We start from the raw sequence: 26,566 nt of genomic DNA, 5'->3' as shown, positions 1-26,566 counted from the left end.
CATACCATACCATACCATACCATACCATACCATACCATACCATTTATACATTAGCTGATTACAAGTTTAAAGTTTGTAACTGTTTAAGTTTGAGCACAAATTATTGTTGTTTTTAAGACTGGATAGCAAACTGCTGTGTGAGCACGGCCAAAGAGGATATCCCCAAGTTGCAGTCTGTCACACTAAACAGTTCAGCTCCTCTGACAATTTAATTCAGATATTAACATTCCTCACATTGTAACCCTGTATTTTGGTGACAAGAACATTCCACAGAGCAGAAGATGAAAGATAAATGGATGAGGGAATGGTTTGGAATACAAAAACCCAAGCCAGAAAGTATTTACTAATACCCAAATGATGACAAGTCAAAATACAAAGAATGCTGTGTTAAAAGCTCGGATCACATGTAGTCTCAGACAACTAGAGAGCATCTTTCCTTTTYCCCCAAGACATTACAGCACAACAAAATTTCAGCTTCTCGGATTACTGAAGTGTGTGTGTGCCTGTGCTCAGGATTGTGCACAATTTTGCACTCCAGGTTCAGTTTGCATCTGCTTAATTGGTACTGCTGTTGGTCACAGCTGGCTTTTCATATGCATCTAAAAATTGTATACTCAAATAATTATGATTGCCCAGCCTTTCAAAAAACTACGTAAAACTGGGACCAGCAAATTCCTTCATAAATAAAAGGTTGGTGGTTTTGTTAAGTTTCTGGGTAAATCCTCTACTTCAAATCTCTAGTGGAAGACATACAGCTTACATATTTTAAGTGAAGCTGCAGACATTTCTATTACCATAAGAATAATTAGTATTCCAAATGTTCAGATAATGAATTAGTTAGAGACAGACAGACAGACAGATAGACATTATACAGGTCAGGAAACAGGCCAATTTCACACAGTCTTCAGGAAGAATTTTTTTTTCTGAGGTCATAATTACTTCTTATCAGATTTTCTGCACCTTCCTCTACTGCTTCTCACGTTGCCTTCCAGCTGAGGAAAGTGATGGGAGTATACAGACCACTCTCTAAGAGACAGAGTATTTTTAACAACCAAACCCAAAAATTTACATGCTTAAAGGTGTTCCCTTTTACAACTCCTGAAGGATAGGTGACACAACCATGCCAGCAATGCAYGTCTGAGGGAGGAGGGGTGAAAGGGCCAAAGATGTAACACCACAAGTGCAGGTCAGTACCTGCAGCCCATCATGCTTTCCTTTGTGGGTCCCTGGAGCCCAGACCTGGCATGAGGGTTGCTGGCCCCAGTGTGAGCTCTGCTGGGGAAAGGGCAGCCAAAGAGATGGTTGAGGCTGATTCAAATGCTGCCTAAAATTAGCATGTTCAGGAGTTCTGAGAGGGCAACTAAACCACACTTAAAAAAACACATATGCAAATACATCACACGTTTTTCCCCCTCCTGATTCTGTCTTAGAAATAGACTGACAAGCAAGATTCTGAAATATCATGAGAAAAGCCTTCATGGCTGGCCAAGTGAGCAGACAGATGAAATCACATTTTTGAAACGCACAATTGCTTGCTGAATTTATGTGGATAATTGAAAATGCTCTGTGTTCTGCAGCAACAGTTGAGGCTGGACTGGTTTGGCTGCAGCAAATGCACCTTTATCAGGGGTTTAATTGCCCTGCCTCTTAGATAGGTCTGTAGTGCTGAGCTTTGTGCTGCTGCACAGCTGGTTTTGCTATGGGGACCTGAGCCAAATCCTTTGGAGAAGGCAGGGATTTCATCACCAATTTATTTTCTGGTTTGGGATTCCAGTAAAAGAAAGAAGTTACCTCCTCTGTTCTGGGAGGAAAAAAAGGCATTGTAGTCACAAAATTAAATTCCATTAAGAATTTCAAGGATTATACAGCAAATCAAGTTGAATGTCTGGTTTGTTGGTTTTTTTTTTTCCAAAATGGAGTATTTAATTTATTAAGTAATTACTGTGCTGAGCAAAGAACATATTTCAGGGAATATATAATATATTTATAGTATGGTTAAACATGCCTGAACATGATATGCAAAAAGGGAGAGCCTCTCTCTCAACTGAATAGTCTTGAAGCCAAAGGAAAGCCTTCTTTCAAAAAATGTGTGAACTGCCTTCCTTCTACCTAGTGTTACTGAAAATTCAGTTAACATTTGAAACATTTTCCATTGCATTATATCCACAAATGCAATTTTTAATGCATGCAAYTGGGAATATCAATTTAGCAACCAATAAAATGTTTTCAGTCCCTAATAAATGGAAATATCTGCTCAGCTGTAGTTTATGAAACTCACAAAAATGTCAAGTGCAACAGAACATTGCCTAAAAAAGTGACAATTTTTCTGTCATGTGAAGAATAGAAATATTAATAAAAATTGTTCCTCTGTAAGAAAAAGACAGTAATTCTTCCAGCTGCTTATCTTCTGCATTATTTATCTGGTACCTCAGATTGTGAAGGGAGCCATGTCTTTTGCTTACAAAAAAGGGGTTTATTGAAGAAGGCCAAAAAAGGTAAAAATGCAGGTTTCTTTCTACCTAGCGCACTACTGACTCACAGCAGCTGAGTCATATTGCCAGCATTATTTAGAATTAGATTCAAGATGATTCGCTTATTCTGCCAGTGGTTGTCATAGGGGAGCAAGTGCATTCATCTTTCCTTCCCTTTACTGTTAAAATAAAGACCCCCACTGCTTCCTTTTCTCCAAGCCTCATCCACAATGTAATAAACTGTTCCACTGGAGGGAGAAAAATACACCAAGGCAAGGCAACACGACTCATCTCCCTGGAGAAATGAGAGGAAGGGAAAAATGCCACCACTGCACTGAGACATGCTGAGATACCAAACAGCCCTAATGCACAATCCTGYTCTCCATCTTACTGGCTCTGGTGCAAGCACATCTTTCTTATCATGCTGAGCAAGTCAATTGCAAACCTCCTTTAGCCCTCTTTGACTGTCCTTGACCTCACCTCCTCTTCAGCAGAATCTTCYTGGGATTTGGGAAGAGTAGAATTCCAATTATTAGCAATACATTCATTCTGAAAACATTCTCATCACTAATGAAGAAGCAGAAGAGRTCAGGATGAATAATGTTTTTAATTTCCATATGATCTCTAGCTGCARATTTATTCCAATTTTTTGTGCAGAAGGACAGACCTCTATGCTGGAAGATGACCAACCTCYTTGCAAAGCACTCAGCAACGCATTTGTGATTTTTGTGGCATGTTAGTGATACAATTTCTATGAAATATGCGTCCCAAAATTTGACCAATTTCAAGCACAACTATCTTCAAAGAAGCACTACATTTGACTGCATTTTTTCTAGCCAAACAGCTGTTTTTCTGGTATTTTCAATCTTGTCATATTTATCTGTGAAAGTGATAAAGTTAAGCCGCATAACACTTCGTGAAAAATTCAGCAGCAATTTATCCTTAGCATATGCTTGTCATTTCTTTTGGTGGAAGTTTTTCCAGTGTTTCTGGCTCTCTTGGACTAGCTCTTAAGATTTTTATCTGTGTCTTTTCCCAGTACAAGTATTAAAAAGCTTTGGAAAAAAAAGGGTAAGAAGCTGAGATGACAAAACAGACATAATAATTCAGTAAAGAAAGAACACTTTAATTCCTTACCAAATTCTTCTTCTCCATCCTGGTCATCTATTAAGCCTACCGAGACTCCCAAATCCATGCACTTCTTGCTATGTGCCTTTGACTTCATATGTTTTGTTAAATTTCCTTAATAAAAAAAAAATTACAAAATTACCTGCTCTGTGAGTATACAAATATCTACAAATACACAATATGCCCATCTCTTCTTCAGCTACATTTGTAACAGCCAGTGCAATTTGATTTCACACTTGCTAGAACATTGTCCCTCAATGCAAGCTGTCAAGGGCTGTGGCAGATTTCACCATCCTGAATGCTACCAGCTCGCTGTCTACATTTCAGTAGGTTTTTTACTAAGGTAAAATAGAAGAGGATGGAAATTCTAGGTGATGATGTATTTTATACTGGTGTAAGAGATCCCTCCTTTGTTGATGGCAAAACATAAAAAGAGCTGATACAGTCTTCAAAATCATGTTGACAGAAAACTATCACATGAAACTCAAGTTCATATCTTACAGCTCTTTCAGGATTTGATGAATTCTATTTTTAGTGTAAACATTTTCAATGCCAACTTAAGCAAACATGTTAATTTTATTCAAAATCAGAGCATGAATATACTTGATCTGAATCTCAAAAGTGAATGTGTCGCTGTGAGGCCYCATAGGCTGCTCTCCCCTTCTCCTTGAAAAAGAAAATATGGTAAATATCATCAAGAAATGGCTGAGTGGCTCAGATTTGTAAATGATGGCATTTATGAAATGCATGTTTTTAGAAGTAACTGCCCACTTTATACTTAAACTTTTCAAAAAATGTTTCTTTGAGGTATTTAAATAGGAGAAATTACAATGTAATGGTGACTCTTCTATAGTTATGGAGTACTTTATTTCTGCTTTGAAATGAAGGTGCTAACTCATCCCAAATGTTGAAATAATTGTTGTGAATATATTGAGTCACAAATAGCAAATTTTCCAGTTTTGCACACTTCATGAAGCTACTGGCTACGCTGTTGTTTTGGGGTGATTTTATGATGATACTCTATTCCTGATCATCTGGTTTATGCCCAGAAATAGTTCCTGTAGMTTTAAGCGAGTCTGAGGGAGGGGCGGGAGCCAGGGGAACACTGGTGCAGCTTTGGTCAAGCTCTCACTCTCCCATGTGCTTGGCTTGCCGTGTAGATCGGAGGCTGCACTGTTGCTTTTAGCAAGCTTGGATTTTGTTRGCTTAGGCAAGAAGTTTTTCCCTGGGCTGTAGCAGCAATTTGTCGGTGACTTCTGTTGTTTATTTGCTGTTCGGCTTGGTTTTTTAGTCCGAAATTGGACCATCTCTGGGGAGACAGTTGGCAACCTGCAGGGAGCTGCTGAAGCAAGTCCACCCAGCTCCAGACCTCATAAGTAGCTGAACCAACAAAAGAAAGGACTCTAAATMCACCAGCTTCATTTGCTGCAAGGAGGAGACCAAGATCAGAGGTTCACCAGGTTCCCATCTGCTTTTTCTTTCCCCAAGCTGCTGTGTGGACTCTTCTCTCCCCCGAGACAATGACATCTGCCATTTTGTTCTTCCCTAGGACATGGCTAACAGAGTTTCTTTTTCCCTTCCCCTGGCATTTTGGGTTTGTTTGCTCTGCTGTGGGTGTGGGGGGTAAAGTTCTGACAGTTCAATATCTAACAGTTATTCATTTTTTCCCGTGTTGTGTGGGCACTTTGTTTGTCAAATAAACAGCTGCCTTTTTTTCACTTTCACTGACCAATATTAATTTCTTATCAGCAGGAAGGGATTGCTGAAGCCCTTTTCTTTAGAGGAAAACACTCATTCCAGAGTGTTTTTCTCCTAAACTTGTCTCTAAACAGAGACAACTGTTCTGTCATGAAGGGTGGCTCACTAAACATCAAACACCCAACTATGTGACCTGAYTCTGCCAGCAGTAATGGCGAGAGCCAAGCACAGCAAATGCAGAAGAGGATGTGAAAAAAAGTATCTGCTACAACCGAAACCAGGAAGAACTTTACATGGGCAGAACTTAACTGAACTTGGCCAGCACCTCTCCTCTGCAAAAACCATGCTGGGTTTGCACTCCAGCRTTTCATCGTAAAGGCAATATAATGACCCACCCTGTCAGGATGCAGTGAGGAGTTTTGACACATCTGAAGCCCATTCATCCCACTCTGTGTGGCACTGGGTTACTTCTTGGGTGTTTTCCACCCAGCTGCTGAGTAGTCTCAAACCCACTAAAAMCACAAATTTTCTGACGTTACAGTTGGGGGGGAATTGTTGCTAAATTATGTTCAAAGCCAAGAAAAAATTACTGCTTAGAATTGTTTTGCTAAAAGTATTTTGGCTGTCAACTTTTCTTGTCTGTTTCAGACTTGAGTCCTGGATGTACCACTGTTTAATCTACTACCTGCTTAAAGGATGCATTCAAGYATCTGGTGTAAACACACTTTAAAAAGTAGAGGTCCAGCTCTGGGTCTTAGAAGTTGAAGTGGAAAGTGAACCTTTGTCCTTCAAGGGTAATAACAAGAATTTCAGGGTAGTAATTTATTAGAGGCCAGTTTCTTTCCTAGAGGAACTGGTTGAGTGCCAATATGAGTGCAATATATGTCCATCTCCTGTCTCCAAAAGACAGTGTAAGTGACTTAAAATTCTGTGTCCCATCTCTATCTAGGATGAGYAGCTAACCACCTCACTTGTCTTCACCTAGCTTGCATCACACTCCCATGATTTCCCTCTTCACTCCAATTTCTCACCCTGTGTGGCATGCCACACAGTTCATTCATATGAGGACATGATTATATGAATAAATATATAGAGGACAAAGGAAAAGCAGGAAATAAGAAATTAAAAATATTTGAAGCATCAGACAATAAAGCTCCTTAGAGAAGCAACCACTTCAGCTCATGAACAGCCAATTGTGAGAAGAATTCTACTTTAAAGTACAAATAAAAGAGGGAAACATATACCTGGTGAAGTAGCCTTACCTTTGGTTTTAAAGGAAAAGTTGCAGTAATTGCAGTGGTAAGGACGGACATCGGTATGTGTGCGAATGTGTTTCTTCAGCATGCTGGGCTTCTTGCAACGTATTCCACATTCTTCACAGATATACTTCCCTCTCCCTCTCCCTCTCACATACACATAGTCTTCATTTGACTTGTACCTAGTAACAGTACCATAAGAGTAAGGCAATCAGTTGGAATGGGAAAATGATTCCAGCTAGAAACCCTCATCTACCAGAATTTTTAAAATAATACATTAGATGAAAATCAATGACTGATAAAACCAATCACGCTCTTATTGTGCTCACTCCTGCATGTATTTGTTAAATTCCTATCTGTACTTTTCACTAGGTAGTCATAGGCTTGTTTGGGAATAGCAGCTCATCTTTTCAAATAAAGGTACTGTTGACASTAAGCATTTAAAGATTTCAAATGTCCTCTTTGCAACACAGCAACATACTTTTTAGAGGTGTCAGTTCTTGGAAGCAGGTTTGAGCACCATGAGGAAGCTTTAAAAGTGCATCTTTGAGGTTCTGCCTTGGATGCAGAGAAGGAACAACAAGTTACAATGATGGGAAAGTCTTTTAAATTCCAAATCAATGTCCTCCACACTCAGCCTATGGGGATTGATGGGAAAAAGTCATTCAGATTCAATTACACCCTTCCTATTTCCACTCAAGGATGCCTAAGGTTGTGCTTAGCTTTGTGACCTGGTCCGCAATGTCTGGATCTGAGTAGAGATACAGCAATGTTTTATCTGAGCAGCTGGTAATGGTTTAACTGCTGACCTAGACTAGATTCAATCTGGGGACCAGTAACTGGAAAGCTCTACAGCTGACCACCAATTATGAGAATAAAATATGCCCTATTTGTGCTACAAAATTTTACAGGTGTCACTGGCACTTTTGTATTAAAAAAAAAATCTGGTTTTATAAGATGTTGYACACAGTGCGACACTGTGGCTAAAGCAACTGTTATTCATATCRGGCAATAGATTTAAAGTATTGTGGTGCAGGGAGGAGGGCTCTCAGTAAATAATTCCATGGCATTTTTCAAATCAGAGTTCTCCAGCCCATGGGTGTCACAGCAAGCTGCCAGACAGAGCAGGCTGCAGCTTAGCCCCTGGACTATATCCTCTCCAGCTACAGTTATACAACTTTGCTGCAGGATAGGTATTATTTATCATCTAAGAGAAACACAGGAACAGAATTTACATTTCTGGCTGTATCTAGCTGCCTTTAGTGCTGATTAATGCTCGTTCCTCGGAAAAAAAAGAATTGCACTGCCTACTCTTCTTTATTTTATTACCCCTTCTCATAACTCCCATGGCTCCATGCTACTGATGACTTTTCATTTTTCTTGGAAACATAAACCAACATTCACAGACCACAATATGGGAACTGTTGTTTAAAATAAATCAATCAGGAAGCAACATCTCTGCAAARTCTAGAATCTAGGAAAAAATATCCTTCCAATGATATCTAGTATACAAAGTACAATACTTGCCCTCCATCAAATATTTTAACTCTTCTTGGTACAGTTTTGACAAAGGAGTTTTCTTTATCATGCTCAATGCTTGATTCAGAGTTTTCCTTATTGCTGAATTCAGTTGCAGTCAATTTTTTCCTATTTAATGCTCGCTGAAAGAAAATTGAGATATGCTTATCATTAAAATGAGTGTCTTTCATATGCCATTCAAATGTTCAAGTTATGGTGAAAAAAGCATCATAAAAGCCACAATTGTAATAACTGATTTTTAAAATTGCTAAGATACATGAAACAAAAAATACCTTTTGCAAAACTTCTTCTCTACTATGCATTGCCTATTTGTGAACTGTTAAATCTATACGGAGATATATACAAAACCAGGAATGCTTTGAATCTGCAGTAGGACATGCCTCTTCCTTGTTCTGGAAAGGTGAAGGTGATGCTTTTTAGCTCACAAATAGCTTTCAGAGAAAGAAGTGTACAATCAAACCAAAATGCTTCCTGAACAACAGCAGCTGGACCAACCTGTCTGCTGACCCATAACACAGCAATGCCTCATGGCTGGCAGGAGCTGCCTTCTCATGGCACAGCAGAGAAGGATGCGAAGGAGAGGTGTACCTAGGGAGCTTATAACAGGTAACATTTCTGAGTGCTAGTATTTTTCAAAAACTACAGCTGTTTTGCTCTAGAGACTGACTGTTCCCAATTTGGTGAGGTTATTAACAGGAATCTAGAACCCTTCCAAAGAAAKACTGCCTTACATTCCTACTGCTAGACCAAATTACAAGAAAAAGCATACAATTGTCTAGCAGAACAAGATTGTATTTCTTCATTTTCCCTGATTATTGGTCAAGGAACTTTTTTTTTTGTTTGTTTTAAGGAGGATGAGTTCCCCCAACATTTGCCAATTAAAATATATTCCTTCCAAGTCTAGGATATTTTTAAAATGGGCAACAATGAAGGAATGATCAAATTAGCCAGCAATTATTACTGCTATATTTATAAACTGTTCTACCCACATAGCTGGCACATTTACCTCATGTGCTCATATTGATAAGTGAATAAAATGACAAGAGGAAAAAAAAAAGTCTGGCCTTATGTTTTGCACTCATTATAAAATTTAATGCTGTAAGCTTGTGAATTCTTGGCAGGAGGAATGACTTCACTGCCTGGCTTAAAATGACTGATCAATTATGCTGGTGTTACATACATTGAAGGGTGACWTCACTCTGGCACCCAGTCCTGCACATTGTCCTTCATGCAGCCACAGAYACCACCTTCACTTCTAATTTCCACATGATGAGGAATTAACACAGATCAGAGGAGAAGCATCTTCCTATTCAACTGAAAGCCCCAGCAATGTGCACATGCACAAACACTACCCCAATCCGTACGCCCTCATACAGCCCTCTGGATTGATTGGGCTGCATTTTCCAATGTYTGAGCAGTTCTACCAAAGCACATATGACAACTCTGCCTATGTGTAGGAAGAAAGAAATTTCACAAAGAAACTTCACCCTGCATGTTTTAACAGCACTCATACAAGGTGAAAGGAGATGATGTTCTGGATGAGAGGTATCAGAAGTGAAGCCTGCTTCAATAATCACAACTCAGCCGTCCTGCAGTTCCTATACACTACCTGGCACATGAACTACTTTTGTTACCACTGCAMACAAAGAGTAACAAGGTGACATTTATAGTTTAACAGGAAGAGAGCCGCAGAAAATACAGAATACATACAATACACCAAAGCCACATAAATATTCCCAGCGGTTGAATTATGCAGTCTTTAAGTGACTGATCTTTCAATCCTATGTGCTGACTTTTTTTTTCCAGATCTAATTTTCAGTAGTGAAAAGACAATGGAAAATAAAAGATTCCAGAAGAATACTTCTGGAACCCATATTGTTATCCAAACTAAGATGRAACTGTTATAATAAGTTGTACACTCACAAAAGCACTCAGAATACAAAAACTACCACAAAACCAAATACCTCTGATGCTCCCACTACCCATTATTTTTTAATGTGTTTATGTAAAGACATAAGACAGCCCAACATAGGTGTTAAAATTTTTTACCTCCCCTGTTGTACTTTAGTTTACTGGTTATTTGCTACTTTAGGWAACTGCTTCAGTGCCTTGGACATGCAAAATGCAGAGTAACAGAAACACTTGAGTTTCTGCCACAGAAATCTACAGAAATGCTCACTGACAATGAAAAAAGCAGTCTGTTTAGCTTTTCCTGAAAAATTGCAAATTGATGATGAAGATGACTTGGGCCTTCTGTACATTTAGGATCAACCAGTCTCTAAGGAGCACAGGTTTCATGTGTGGAAATCCTTTAATGTACCTCACCTGAAATCCCCCCAAGTCCCACATGAACTGGTGGAAAGGGCAGAAAAATAGTAGTGCTGTAAAATGTTCCTCTCTACAATTCCTTCTGCCTTCTATTTCTGACACAGTCTTGTCTTTCCACTTCCACAGAGACAAGGACCGTGATTCATTTMTACTTCACTCATTTTGCTTCAATTTAACTCCACTGTCCTCATTTACTGGCATAAAACTGAAAAAAAAATGCACTTACGCTGCCCGGAGACCAGAGTTCAATAGACACTTCTGGTACTTTACAACATCCTTTGTAAAAAAACCATGCTCACAGCCTGAATCATCAAAGTTAGAAATTTCAGATTAGAATATTCATTAAACATTTTTCYCACTGGCACACAGCCACTTGGGGAAAATGTTTTTAATATCTTTAAAATGTACTAGTTTACACATAAAAATCGTCTGCATTTAACTACTTTCCAGTGGTGAGTTGGACTGTTGTGGCACATCATCCAAGAAAGGAAAGCTTTCCACAGTTAGGAGAAACTTTCCATTCTTCAGCCTATCCTTACTCAAAAATCATCACCCTGGGTTATTGCACACATTACCGATTCATTTTAGGGAGAAGAGCCAAGATCAATGCGAAAGCTTGAGAAACAACTCCTGACAGAACACCAGTGAGTTTAAGTGAGGAAAACTGGTGAAAAACAATAATAAATGGAACAATAAAATAAAAAGAGCAGGGAGATGAAATAAGCCTTTCCATGCAGGTGAAACCTGTTACATTTTAACATGCTGCACTCATTCCAGGAGCTTCTTTCACAATGACATTTTGTGGTTTGTTTTCTGAATCACTGGAACGTGGCAACTTCACCTATTGCCTCTGAGCAGTGAATTGTGAAGAGCAAACAAAGTCCCAGGGTTCCTTTTTGTTTGCATTTTGTTCACGTGTATCTTCATTCCCCATGGTACCGATTGTTGAAAGAACTGCCTTTTTTGTGACAGTGATTAGTAGTGGTTATGCAGCAGCACGAGATGTCTGTAAATATGGTTTAGTTCTGGGGGCAAACCCAGAATATTTCAGCAAGGGGCTTTATCTCGGTGAGAAGATCAGCAGTTATAGCCCTACGAGCAGAATGCACCAAATGAGTCTGGAAAGGGCTAAGGCTGTGAGAGAGGAGGTGAGACATAACAGCACTGCATTTTTATTGTTATTCATGAATTGGATTGTAGTAGCACTTAAAGCTSTCTGTCAGATCAGGGTTAAAATGTGCAAACCACTTGAGCAAACACAATCCCCAAAACCTGCAATCTAAAATGTGATTCCCTAAGGAACTCAGGACCCTGATAAGCTTTTTAGCAGGAAATCAAACACTTTTTTTTAAGAATTATTTGCTATTTTCTTTGTCGGCTTTGTCTGTGATTTTTTTTTTGTTGGTGGCTTTTTTTCTAATTGAATGTTAATTTCTAAAATGATCTCCAATGTTTTCCATCTTCAGTCTCCAACAAAAAAAAAAACAAAAACCACAAACCAAAACCAGTGGAATTACTGGGCCTGAGCTGACTGAGGAATTTCGGTTTTTGCTTTTTTAGACATGCTTCTGTGGGGAAGTTTCTGAGCTGGCATCAGGTATTCCATTACCAGGTCTAACAGGAGACTGATAACACAGAGGTATATTGTAACAGCAGCAACAGCATTCYGGGAAGCAGCTGAAACCCTACTGCCTAAATCACCAGAATGAAAAGCAGACAAACTCTGGAGGTGTTAGGTGGAAGTACCTACCAGGTCTTTGAAATTTTTAACTTCTGCCACGGTACACCTTGCTCATATAATCTGAGGTGCCAATTAAACTTTAATTGGTGCTTTTTTGCTKCACTTTCTTCTGTAGTGATGGCTCTGAGCAAAGCCTGTAAATCAGCCCAAGCGGAGCTTAAGAACTCCTCATTTCCATCATGCTCACGTGCTTCATTCAAAATGTCAGCAAGAAAGACTGAAGAAAGATTAGTAATTGTGTTCCTTTTGTGGCAGAAGCACTGTAAATGTACCTGACAGCTGCCTATTACAGCATTTAAGCACTCCTGGAATGTTTAAAAGGGTGCTGTCAAAATATTTTTTCAAAATATTATTATCCATTATTTGACTTCTAAACAGAATTTGTTTGTAGACAAAATCTGTTTTTCAAGATGCATGCAATAGCTTTGCTATCAGAGAATTTCGGATCGAGTGTTCTTCAAGAATAAAGCAAACAGGACTCGACTCAACTCAATGTGAGACTTGCCTTAGAAAGACTCGCTCAACTACATACAATGAAAAAGGCTAAACATTTGTTTCCTTTTTCTTCTTTTCTTTTTTTTTTTTAATTTAGCACTAATTAAGTGCAACATTATGTGCAAATGTGTGTGGAAGCAGRCTAAAAAACAAAGGATAGTAAGAGTTTAAATCAAGGCAGCATGCTAGCATGGAACAAAAAATTCAATTCTGCTACAGCACTGAAACAAAATCTGCAGCCTGTATGCATTTTCTGCATGAAACATCATTGATAAAGTTTTGAACTCCAATATAAATGTTAGCAAGTCTCCCAATGATTTCAAGAGGACCAGGTTTAACTCCACTGCCCTTTTGGCCTTAAGGGTTTCAGCATACCTTCACAACTTGCCCTGTAATTCTGAAACTACTTCCTACCACACAGTTTCTCTTCCTATTACTTTTCTCCTCATTGACATTATCTTAGCAAAACATTTAGCAAACACAGAAACATTCCTGGGTGCCTCTGACAGCAGCAGTTTCCATCTCTCAATGTCCACACAAAGAGGGGTCTTTTCTCAAGGYTCTGGCACATCTCCACTAGAGTGACTGCTGGCCTAAGAGTCCCAATGTCTGGGACATTTTGTTGATGGCAGACTGCAGGAATGGGACAAGTTATGGTTGCTTTTACCCCCTCACCAAACCATTTCCATGTCCGGAAGGATCATGGAGAAAGGGACAAAAATGCCCCATTTTTGCCAGCTCCAATGTGTTTGGAGCTGTCAAAGACACAGCATACACAGCATAGAGGAAAGAAAGGCACAAAACAGTGCTGCATGCTTCTGAGAGTGTTCCAACTTCAGTAGACAGGACAGTAAAATCCACTAAAGGATCCATTAAAGAGACACAGACACCTGCTGTCATAATGTGGGGCTAAGGGCCACCTTTGCCTCTGCACAGAGGTGTTTCAATCACCAAGTAACACCAAATCCAGTCCAAACCAGCACAGCTTGGGTCCTGTCTATAACAAAACTGCCCAGCAAGTAAAATCTTAATCACATCTGTGCAGCCCCAAGACAGCTAAGTAAATAACAAGAGACTACTTTGCTCTGCATTCGAGGCTCTGGAATGATGTGGTTTATAATGTGAGTCACAGCCCTTGCCTGGGGTATATTCCTCAGTGCAGGATTTATTATATATAATAATTATTATATTATATATATATAATATTTTCTTTGGAGCCATATCAATCCAAGAAGTTGTCAGCGGCTTCATGGAAGTGGCAATTTGGTTTCAAATCTCACTATTTTTGTCATTGTTTCACACCACTGATTAACCTAGGTGGGAGAAAAGGAAATGGTTTCTGTTCTTCTCACAATTAGATGATCAGGGATGGTGAAAACTGTTTTCATGGTGTATCCATGGACACCAGTTCAAGCTGAGCACTCTTTTGTAGCAGAAAATACCTGGTGACTTTTAAGGCAAAATATGCAATTATGACCTTAAATTTAAGTTAGAAATGTTTAAAAMAATATTTCTATCAGACTTATTTTGTTCTAATCTCTGCAAGACAAAAAAAACAGCCAAACACATTCCTGTCACAATAAACACATAATACAGAGATTTAAATCCAGAAACTAATTTCCATGAAAAAATGATAAATCCTTATGAACAGGTTTCCTAATTGATTTACTTGAGATCTATTTAGCAGTTCGATCCAGCACAATTAGAATAAATAAGCACACATATGGTATGTGTCAGGCATATTACATTCTGTAAAATAAGAAGCAGCATAACTTCCAAAGCAAATCCTCTGTAGATGAACAGTAAACATCAAACATAGCTTAAGTACCTTGGTTAAGCTGTTCTTCCACTTGCTTGAATAGACCAATACGTCAGATCTGGGGTGTGTAGTTCTTGCTAGAGTGTACAGTGGTTTTTCAACTTTTTGTTTGGAATTGAGGAGGGAGAGAGCTACCTTTGTTGACAAACCGAGTGGATTTGGGTTGTTGGGACTAATGGTCCATGTAGAATAGGCAGAGATTTTTTGATCATTCTGCAGCAGATGCAATGGTTTTCTCTTCATGAGATAACACCAGGTAAAATTCGTTGTAGTCTTGAGGCTTGGAAATGACAACCCCTGCATTTCTCCWGCATTCAGCACAGCCAGGGTCGCTACAGGTTTTGCTTGGCCCGGGCTGCTGTGGCTGCTCTCACTACTGTTACTTGGAGACCTTCTTTCTTGGCTGCTACTTACAGCCTGGAGAAGAGAACTCTGGCTGTTCACTGGAGACAATTCAGACGGTTTCCTAACTACAAACACTGGTAATGTGGAAGATATAGGATCTTCAGATTTTGGTGACTTCTTTAGGGTTTCTGAAACCCCAGTGTCAGATGAATGATGCTCAGGCAGATCTGAAGTACTGGCCTTGCTGCTTTTTTCGTGCTGTGTAACAACATCAGGATCCAAGAGGTGATTTTCCAGAGGCTCTGTGGTGCAAACCTGTCTTACCAAAACTGGTTTCTTTTGTTTACTAGTAAGGTCATTAGATTTAATATTCAGGGAATGTAATGGTCTAGCATCTGTCATACAAGCAGCTCCACTCTCATCTTTAACACGTTTYTGCTGTTTTTCCATGGCAATATCTAAACTGTTTGCTGGGGAAAGCATTCGTTTACTTGAAGCTGTAACTTCTGGTTGAGGGAAGAGTCCACTAACTGGCACTTTCTGAATGATATTTGAAGAGCTTGACAAAGGTGAGTTTCTGGTTCCACTTTCTGGTGAATTTTCAAATTCAAATGAATTTGGCAAAGTCCTCGGATGATCTTTGTGAGATTTTGGCAGCTGAGTTTTGCCTTCAAGCGTTGGCACTGTCACAGCATTTGTTTTGCAGACRGACTGATTCCCCTGATCCTGGGTCACTAAAATATGAGGCAGGGGTGTAACAGTTGCGAAGCCATAGGATGGCATACTGCTCTGAATACGGACAGGGACGACAAAAGGAGAAATCTGATGTATCTGACTGCTGCAATTATTAGGAACAATTTGCTTCAGAGGAGGCACAGAATATGGATTGGACATATCAGAGAGTTTTGTCTGCACTTCAAAGGATGATGCATTCTGGTCCACCCCAGCTTGACTTGGACCAGTCTGAGTTGACAAAGTATTTTTCAGCAATTTAGAAGAGTATGGCTGACCTATATGCAATGTTTTAACTTGAAGTTGATACTTTGGAGCAAAACAGTCCTTTTTTTCATCAGGATGACAAGAAAGCGACTTTGTGCTTGCTTGCTTCCCTTGGGCTGATGTTTTAGTAGATGGCTGGGAAGGCTGAAGAGKCAAGGACAGCTGTCCTTGATCTAGAGGCTGCTGAGCTGAAGACAAGCTGACAGGATTACAATTTTGAATTGCTGAATGAGGCCTGGAGTTAGTCTGTGAATGCTGAGTACTTGAAGGAAACTCCACTGAGGATTTGCCAGAGGTCTGCAGCCTGTGCAAGGGCACTGTTGGCACATCTGTGGCATGAGCTGTCGGCAATGAAGAAGTTGATTTCACTTGAGGCTGTTGGTTTTCTGGGGCAATATTTAAAGATATTTGTCTTACGAATGGCCCCCTCCTCCTTTCTAGCAGAGGCACGTGTCCAGCAGCTCCATTTGYAGATGACACTTTTGGAGTGGCTACCTCTACAAGCGGAGCAGATTTTGATGGAGACATGCTTCCACAGTCAAAAGACTTACTCCTGTAGTCCACAACTTCCATCGAGGGCTGTGTGCAGCTGATCTGCTCTGAGGCGGCACGTCTCATTTCCCGGTAATGAGGTCCAGGCACTGCCAGTGCATGTGAGCCAGCAGGAATCATGAGGAATTCTGACGACTTACTAACAGGCTCTGAYTTGGAAGGGTTCTCAGCCTTCAAAGTTTCTTCTTTATCAAGTGAAGTTGAGAAACTGGAGGCATGAGACAAGCTACTCTCCCGACTTAGGCTTCTAGAAAGCGTGGAGTCAACGCTTGATTCGGCAGATGAATGTTCCATTTCAGCCAAGCGAATTCTCTTCTTCTTTGGTGGAAGCTTTTCTGTYGGCAATTTTGACAGAGTTTCACTTCGCTGTGGCCAGTTAAACCTTTCTGTCTTTTCCAGGTCGCTGCATTGGTTTTCTTGGTCTCTGTCTGGTTCTTCTGTGACCAGTATTTCAGGAACCTGGATGTTATGCTGGCGAACAAGTTTTGATGGCTGAAGTGGCACACTTCTCTCATTAGAAACTAATTGACTTCCCTGAACTTCCCCTCTGGGCAATTCTGACGACAAAGGTTGGTGACGCTGGGGAGTGCTCAGATGAGAACATCTGTCTTCTTGGATTACTACTGTATTCAAAGAACGGTGCTTTGCAGCCTTGTTGGGCTCTTGAGAAGAAACTGGTGATACTCTTTCAAATGACTCTGATTTCTCAAATGAGCTATTTCTGCTCAGTGAATTGGTGTGCTGTATTACTGAAATACCAGTCCCTTGTCTTTTCAGTTCTACCTTTTCTTGTACAGCTGAACTTGCCTGCTTTTCAATGAGCGGAGCCATCTTTGGCTCAGTAGTTTGATCTGTGCCACGAGCCACAAGCTGAATTTGGGAACTYTGAAGCAGCAGTTTGCTTGGTTGTTGCGATCCTACCACTGTTGTCGCACTGTGTTTTGACAGACTGGAAGAATTTGTTGRCTTGCTTTGGCCTTCTGTGTTCTTTGACAGTACGCTTGTATCATTTTGCTGTGGGTCATCATCATCACCAACACTTTTCATTTTCCTTCTTTTCCTTATCTGGGGTGTCTGCTCCCAGACGCCAGTTGAAGTAGTGACTCTGTAGTGCAGAATTTGAGGCTGTGTACTGTTTAGAGCAGTTTTGTGCTCAGGGTCTCGRATTGCTGCTTTAGTTTTAGGTCCATGCAACTCTGAACAATAAAATTTCTTGTGATTTTCAAAATTTTCTAGTTTTCTGTATCTGTTTCTGCAGGTTTCACATTCAAACATTGTGCCTCGCACCTGAGGGGACTTCTTTGTTTTTTCCAAATTTGATCCCTGTGCCAGGGATTTGCTCCTTTGCAACAGGGATTCATTTGATATATTGCACCCCAGATAACTTTCTTCTACAGATCGYACTGGTCCAAGACCTTGGCTTTCACCAGTAGAAGAATCTTCTATTGCTGCCTGTCTAACCAGAGTCCGAGGATGTCCACCTTGGTTCAGGGGAGTAGCAGGTCCCGACACAAAAACGTCATCGTATAAAGAGCCAATTTTATCATCAAATGACTGGCTTCCTCGTAGGGGATGAGAGGGAGGTATTACATTAGGAGGTACTGCTGAGTAACTGGTGGTAGGCATGGAATTACTTCGTGTTATAGGTAAACAGTCAAGGGACGGTACAGAAAGAAGAAAAACTTGCTTTGATTTCTCAGTAGGTGTGAAAGGAGACTTTGGTATATCAGAGCTTGAGCTAGTTCTTCTTCCCATGGGCTTTAAATCAAACTGGAAAGAATCCTTAAATATGTAGGATTTTGGTGAATCTATGCTTCCTCTTCTCGAAAGAGATGTTCTTCGTGGCTTCACGCTATCTAACTGTTTGTCATCCACAACAGCTTCATTATCAGAAATTAACTTTGAGATACGCTCCTCAAGAGTTTTTGTTGCCAAGGGAGGTCGCATTTGGCCAGAAAGAATCAGATTTTTTTCAGCACAAACAGTTTGTACCACTGATGCTACCATTCCACTTGCTCGTGGCACACAGGGCAGGTTTTTATTTAGATCTTTCTCGGAGGTCAACAATCCCCTTACAAAAGGAGCTGGAGGGCTCATTGTTTGATCGGCACTTTCAGAACGTGAGAAATAACCGGAGTCAGTACTACCCAAACTTCTAGGGCTCAAAAGACACTTTCCTTGCTGATCTTGAGAACCATCAGTTGCCTGTTGTCTCTGGAGCTGAGCATGCACTGGTCCTCCTGTARATCCTGGCTGTTCCTCTAACAAGCCTGCTTCTACTTTCTGATGCTGTTTTACGTCATTCTCCTTGATTGAGGCTGTATGTGACTGAGGAGCTATCACTTTAGAATCTCCCTTTCTCTGTGCTGCAGCAAGCTCGGGTGCTGGCTCTGTCACTTTYGGGCTATCGGCCCTCAATGGAGAAACATTCACAGGATGAACTACTACTTTTGGTAAAGCTACCCTTACTTGAGGTTCTGCATCATGTAACGAAGAGTCACCTGGTACACAGTCTGGGTTGCTTAAAGGAATAGGGCTTCCTTTCTGCAATGTTTCTGAACTTGAAATGACTTTCACTAGTTGTGCAGGCTCTAGYTCTTGATCATCTTGTCTTTCATCTGCAGTGCCTTCATCTTCACTTTCACCGCTTTCTTCCGCATCTGAATGAATGCTAAGTGCTTTTTCTGAGTCATGAGATAAGAAGAGGCCACCTGAATCTGGCTGTAGGACAAGTCCAAGTTTGATAGCATGTGCATGAGATTTTTTGTGCTTGTAGAGATTGCTTTTGGTTTTAAAGGAAAACCCACATGTCACACAAGGATACGGTCGCTCTCCAGTATGGGATCGGATGTGCTTTTGGAGAACACTGGGCTTGGCACAGGCCCGATTGCAATACTCACAGACGTATTTCCCTAGCTTTTTAGGCTTCTGGTCTTTCAAGAGGTTACATATTTGTTCTACACCATGGTTTACAACTGATGCTATCTGGGCTGAATTATACACRGGACCTATAGACAAGTGTGTTGAACTTGATGTGTTAATTGACAATGCTGAAGACGAACTAGCTACTAATGGGTTTTGAGAAAAAACCTGAGTTACAGTGGAAGATGAGGTGTGAACAACAGATGAAGTTACTGCTATGCTGTAGATCTGCTGGAGCTTGGGGTTTTCTTGACTCTGCTGTTGCACCAGCGACCTAGTTAAACTTGGACACGTAACAACCTGGTGATTTTGTTGACTGGTTTTAGAAACAAGATCTTGTGAATGAGAAACTGATTGGCCTTGTGCTTGTCCAGTCTTGGCTGTTGTTGCTACATGCACATTGTTCAACGTACACGAGTAATAATGAGGTCCAGCTGAAAACTCCTGCTGTGACAAAGCAGACTGATTTTGGATACTTATTGTATTGGACGTKAGACTAGAAGAGGTGCTTACAGTTTTATTTGGTCTCAGTTTCTCTATTTGCATCCCATAAGGGGGGCACTCTTGTGCTAAGGTRTTCAGTTCAGGCTCCATAGCTTTTAATAAGACATCGAATGCAGTCCGTGCACATGGGGACGACGTACTGCAATCAACAAAATTAATACATTCATTACTGTCAGTCTTTGAACTACTTGATGAGGAGTTTGAGGGAGGCTTCCCCTCTGCTGAGTTCAGTTTGTTTGCATCAGTATCCCCTGCTGCTTGTTTACATAAATCTAAGGACTGATGTGTCAATGAAAGCTTTGTCTGCATTGAAGTCTCAGATTTGGTTGTTTCAACACTTATCTCACCACCAMGTGCTCCCCCATTTTGTTTGGTACATTGATTTCCATTTTGCACAGGCAGGTGATCCGGTGCTGTGGCATGTTCAGAGACATCCGGAAGAGCWTTTAGTGGTGAAGGGTCTACATTTTGCTTAACCTTGGCTTCAGCAGGGCTTCTCAAAGGCGATTTTGGTATCTTTTTAAGATGGTTTTCAGACACAATCTTTTTTCTTTTCACACCCTTAATTGTATCTTGGGTTCCTCTAGTACCAGCATCAGCAATTTCTGTTAAAACACAAAGAGAATAAAAAAGAATATTCAAACTGGGTAACGAAGTATATTTTTTATTTATACCATTTTACCGTCTTCAAGTTTCAACAGTAAGCCCTGGGGCAACAGGACTGTCTGTMTCTCCAACCTCCAATACTTCCTTTTAACAGTAAATGTATCTTAGGGAAGATCTATTYTGTTTTCATCTAAAATGAGCAATGSTGTCTAACTGATGCTCAAAGACATTACAAAAGGAATTCACTATAGGAAAAGCTTCAGAGGAGATGTAAGAAAAGGAAGGCTACTGAAGGAATATTTTAGCAACTCCTTTTCAGATAAGTAAAAGAAGCCTCTCTCTAGCACTAGTTTAAGAATCCAATTCATTATAGGAGGAAAATGAAAAAACAAGATACATACGTCATGTTTGTCACTTTTTCCATCTATATGTTCACGTAGTCAAGGAATGAACACAACTTCCTCATGGTTATATTTGTAAGTAGATTTATCATGGAAATGGCACAACCACCCATACCATCTGTCAAATACTGTATTTCAGAGCTCCAATTACTGAACTTCAATAGCATTTCAGATGAGCAACTACTGTGGATGAATAAAATCAGTCACACTTAAATGACTTTCTATTTGTGCATCATGAAACAGAATAAACTAAATTAGAATTATTTCATTACTAGCTACACGATGATTTTAAGCAGATATGCATGCAGAGTTTTAGGGGTGTAGGAAACAGCAAATGAATTGGARCATTATTCAGCAGAATAATTTTGTAGCAAGCACTTATATTTRTAGACAGTCCAATTCCCTCCACAACAAAAGCCACATACAGACTTAACTGCAGTGTTGATACACAGAAGTTTCTTTTTCAATGGATACCCAAAAGTCACACACCTCTGGCTACCTCAAATGTATGATAATCTATCAGCAAATATTTTTTTTTAATTCTATCCTAACATAGATGCAGTCATAGCCACTGCCTCAACTAGCATCACCAGAGGAAGTTAATATTAAATGGGTGTAAATTCAYTTTTTTAAGCTTGAACAACACCTTCATCAGGCTGTTGGCTAAAGCCCCACTCATCTGATTGCCAATATTAAAAGCAAARGAGAAATCTGATTGTGACTGGAGGTCTGATGGCTCTGGAAAGGTTCACATGCATTTTGGGAAGTAGCACTGAGTAACCCCATGCAATTTGTCCTTGCATGAGTAACTTAAGAACAGAGGTTTATGTGAACTTCTACGTAAAGAACAGCCTTAAGACAATGCATAAAGGAACCAAATTCTCATAGTCAACTCCACAAGGAGGCAAGTGGAGAAAGCTCAGACTTCCCAGTACCCATRAACCCTACGGCCCATTGGAGTGGCACAAGGACTGTCTTCTTGCAGAAACACCAGCTGGCTTCCATACTGTGATGGGAGAAAAGCCAACGCATCATGTGAATCTGGTAAGAGATACCGTAGCTGATGAAACCAAAGTGAAATTCCTGCTCTGTGTAGAGGAAATCCAGGCAATGCCTAAAGCTTGTCTAGCAGAAGAGAATACAAAGTGACCAGAAGGGAAAAAAAGTTTTCTCCATGTTTTCTCCATGCCAGAGCACAATCCAGCTGGGATGTGTGCTAATGCCAGACACTTAGAATTTAAAAATTCAATTTCTGACTTGATGCCAACTTAATTATTCACATATATTTAGTTAGGGTGAATAGATATTCAGATTTCCCTGCAAACTGAAAGATTAAAGACTACACATCACACAGTGGGCTGGTTTTGGCTGGGGTAGAGTTAACTTTGTTCATGGTGGCTAATGGGAATTATGGAGTCTCAGCTGCTGGCTGGGGTGAAACCACAGCTCACATAATTCATTGCAAATGTGGAAGCTCTGCAGAATCTAACCCATTCCTCTCCCAGCCCTACTAGTGAAAACTTATCTATGAAGAGTAAGAGCCTGTTTTGTCACATTCAGCAGTCCCATGAAAGAGAGGCTTGAATCCCTTGCCAGAACTACTGGCTCCAAAGCCTAGTTCAGGTAACTTTGTGTTCCTCTTGGGCATCCAGAAAGAAATTTCTGTGTAATTGTTCGCTTAACCTTTAAATGAACTTCAGATTTATTGCTGTATCATCAAAACCTATTCCTATTAGGCTGAATTTAACATACTCAAAGCCGAGCAGTCTTCCATCACATTTTGTACTTTCCGTTGCTTCACAACTGAACAGTGTTTTACACTAATAAGTTATCATTGACAATTTATATTTGTTTACAATTCATAGTCTACTGCAGCTGTTTTTTCTTCAATAACAACAAAAACCAGTTTTATATGAAACAGAGAATTACAAGGTAATTATACAAAAGTGTACGTTTAGCCATGGTTTGGTGATCTCTCTGAAACACGGCCATGTTAATTGAGCATAAGTGATTTGGTTCCTTTTATGAACACCCTGTAGCTTTTATACTGTCACAATCACGCCTCCACACCGATCATACCACCAGTGTTTGTATCAGAGTGCTAAGGGAAGAGATGGGCAGATTACACAGCTAGGAAGGTAAGAGTGCCAGGAGTTGCAAACATCCAAGCAAACRTACACAAAAAAAMMCCCCTAAGATGTTTCATACCGCAGCAGTCAAACAATCAAATGGCGTGGTGCTTCCTGATGCTTCAGAATATTCAAAATTCTGTTTCTGGGTTTCAATCATACAGTGCCAAAGAACAAGATACTCAACCTGCACTATACTGCTGAGCTGGAAACCAACACAGCTGAAAGATACAATGTGGCTTACAAAAGCCTTAAATGAAGTAAAAATGCATCTCTAGTCTATCAATCAAGCAATTAAAAAGATTAATTCACTCTGAATAAGAATATAAGAATTTTCCATAATCTCTTTACTGCTTTGCTTTTTTAAAATGCTGTTCAACATATGCATGAAACAAAGCATAAAAATTGTTTGAGAAGTTGAAAAGGAAAGGAAAAAGAATACATAACGGCAAGTTATGCATTGCATTACATACAGAAATAATATTTTTTTTTCYGTCTCAGAATCAGTAATTTTGCTGCTTCTATACCAATAAAAKTCCAGTCTACAGAAATCATAAGAACTAATTTCTTATTTGTATTTCTACATCTACATGTTTTGTGATCCCAGAGATGAAGTCACAATTGCTTCCATGTACCTGTCTATAAAATCTTGTAAAATACACTTTTTGGTGATGGCTTTATGTTACATAATAATTGCTTAGGTGTTGTGTTCTACCCTATGCCTGGATAATTTAAAAATCATTATTATTGTTCTTAATGGAAATATTCACCTAGAGTTTGCTAACAACCAATTTCTGGCATATCCGGAGGAAAAAAGGAACTACCAACAGCCTTGCTTCACTTATTTTTAGCTTGTCATTCTTTTTGTATAAGTCTTTGCTTGGTATTCTCAGTTTATGTTGAAGACATTCCACCACACAAGCCATTTCTTAATCTACAGATGCATGCTTGCAAAAAGGTCAGCTGCCTCAGTATGTCCAGGGACATCAACAAAACTGGCAGAAAGCATCAGTCCCCAAATGCTAAACACTCTTCTGCCTTGTAACTTTCAGGAGTGTGATGACTTGCCATGTACCCACAATCACAAACTGACACTGAACAAACAGAAGGTAAAAACATCCTCATGTGGAAAAAAATATGAAGTTGATCGGCTTTTTTTTTTCTCTCCCTGCCACTCCTGTGCTCTGCTCACACCCTCTGCAATCACCCAGCCATTCTCATAATTCAGTGGTAATTCCCTTTTTCCTCTGATGGTGAAGTGGTATTGTTTAAAACTGCTGTTACCTCAATTAGATATCTAAAAAGAGCCATTCTCATAAGCTGTATTATATCAAATAGGATTAAGTTACCCAGGCCAGGTGAGAGGGACAATGCCACTATACTCAGTACCTCGCTTTTCACATCCCAGGGACACCAGGGCATCTCTTTTGTGATTTACCTGTTTGGCTTTGTTCTGCCTGCTCTCAAGATTCTCCACTTAATTCCTGTCCTTCAGCATGAATTCTGCATTCAAAACATGACAAGAAAAAGCTTATGTTTCTAAACATGACTTTGTTCACCTACAATTTTTTGGATGTACTTTGCTCTATGCACAGGAGATAGAACAAAAGAACACAGCTGGGACAGTGTAGATAGCAATCTGCAGAGTAACTCATGCAGCAAATAAGAGAAGTTTTAAGTGATCTGATTTTTTCTTCCAAAGCAGTTACTAGTTAACTAGACAGTATCTTGACAAAATGATCTCAAAGGTTTTATTTAAGTAACTTCCAGAGCTGCCTGTCTCAAAGCCTGCATGTTATTATAACATCCACTCTCTTTCTCTCCCTTCTAACAGTTACAGGCTTGCACTTATAGAAAAGGAAGAGAGTAAGAGGGACTCAAGGAAGGGCACCAGTCCCTTCTCCCTCAGCACCACCCTATGAACATGGAGCAAACAGCCACTATCTATTCCTTCAGTCCAATGAGCAGTGTAGTTTTTATCTCGTGYACTCACTTCATGTTGCAGAATTTAAAAAAAATACTGTTGGTTCCCACATAAAGACAAGACTATCAGATCCAAGTGCCTGATCTTTAGCTCCTCATCTGTACTTTGGCTCCCAGTACAGATTGCAAGTAAGGGCACTGCAAGTAAGACCAAGTCTCTTCTGAAAATATTCAGCTACTAACTGATGTCTTAAATGTATGGCTAAGAGGTTACCCTGAAGCCTGACAATGCTAGTCATCCGAAGATGAAGGATTCCCAAAAGAGAGAGACCATTATCAAAGATATAAGTCTGATTTAAACTAAGCTTTACACATTCTTTCATTTTGATTTCACCAAAACTATCAAAAGCACTCATGAATCCCCTCACTGGGTCTGTTTCCATGAAACAGACACAGTGAGTAAGTAAAGAATATCATTATGAAATAAATAAGTTTTGCTGACAAATATAAGGCTACCAGAACTCACATTAAATGCAGCAAGGAACATGTTCACTTTTTTAAAAATTACCTTTTTAGCTTCATACTGCTTCTTACATGTTAAGTACAGCYCTAAATATTTTTCCTAAAATTACATTTTTTTTGAAACAACAAAACCTTGATTACATAATCAACCCATACAACTATGAAAACATTCACAGACAACAGGCTTAACACAAGTACCATGCTTAATTTTAAGTACRCATAGAATAGGATTTCAAAGCCAATCACCAATGATGTTAACAGTCTTATTCCAGGTGCCTAATTTCAGACTTCTTAAAATGGCTAGAGGGTGGTCACTCCCTGTTTCAGAGGTCAGGAGGAAGTCACAGAATTTTGGGCACTCCAAGTCAGCAGAAGTATTTGAAACCCCTGTCAGCAGGATTAATGTGTAATTAATTAATTAATATGTACTTCTATTACTGAGAACACCAGTCCAAACATTATCTAGAGCAGACCCTTGGAAACACTTGATCTGGATGCAAAGCACATTTTCGCATTGTCTAGTTGCAAAGTAGGGAGGAGCTTTGATATTCAAAGGCTAAAAGCAGTATAACAGGGATTGGATCGAGTGTTCATCTGTGCCAATGTTTGTCCTTTTGTTCATGCCAGCAAACAGTAGATGATTCCATAGACATGGATAAGGTGAGCACAGCTTCAGGATTTCGCACTCCCTATAAGCACATGATTATTTTTCTTGGTGTTTTTAACAGATAATACTAAGCTATGAGTTGATGTGTACCCATCAAAGGTATTGTACTGGCTGTCAGGCTGTTCCCCCAATCCTCTTTTAAGGGCCATTTCACACCATATTTTGGTACTGGAATGACTATTTTATCAGCATAATTTTTCATTATTAGCCAAAATACCAAATGTCTCCTACTAACACAAGCTCCAGGAAAGGTGCACCTTTGTTAATATATAGTACCTGCACCCATTTGAGTAGTGCCATTAACTTCAGTGACACAGTACACAGTTTTATAAAGCCAAATTAAATTTTAATTCTCTCTACCATCACACCCAGGCAAGCCCATAAARTCAGTGTTTCTCAAGTTCATATATTAAAAGCAATGGTAGAGAAAAATTTATATTGATATGTACACCAGGAAATCACATCCAGTACCTCTGCCACTGAGCCAATTTTCCAAACTGAAAATCARTATTGCATACAAG

The 26,566-nt window shown here is 39.7% G+C and overlaps 1 protein-coding gene across 4 annotated transcripts in view; it reads right to left on the bottom strand.

Moving 5' to 3' along the window:
* Nucleotides 1–26,566, bottom strand: part of HIVEP1 (HIVEP zinc finger 1) — a 121,973-nt gene that overhangs the window by 13,722 nt on the left and 81,685 nt on the right. For all 4 annotated transcript variants that reach the window (XM_057370446.1, XM_057370443.1, XM_057370444.1 and 1 more), the window contains 4 exons: nucleotides 14,485–20,402; nucleotides 8,081–8,214; nucleotides 6,560–6,735; nucleotides 3,609–3,713 (listed from right to left, as the gene is read on the bottom strand). In XM_057370446.1, coding sequence (XP_057226429.1) covers nucleotides 3,609–3,713; nucleotides 6,560–6,735; nucleotides 8,081–8,214; nucleotides 14,485–20,402 — 6,333 coding nt within the window. The remainder of the gene's footprint in view (nucleotides 1–3,608; nucleotides 3,714–6,559; nucleotides 6,736–8,080; nucleotides 8,215–14,484; nucleotides 20,403–26,566) is intronic.

The sequence above is a fragment of the Malurus melanocephalus genome, unplaced genomic scaffold (assembly GCF_030028575.1).
Source record: "Malurus melanocephalus ecotype Western Australia unplaced genomic scaffold, MMel_1.1 scaffold_126, whole genome shotgun sequence".
NCBI classification, from domain to species: domain Eukaryota; kingdom Metazoa; phylum Chordata; class Aves; order Passeriformes; family Maluridae; genus Malurus; species Malurus melanocephalus.
The sequence above is the reverse complement of the archived record's forward strand: the minus strand, read 5'-3'. Positions and strand labels throughout refer to the sequence as shown.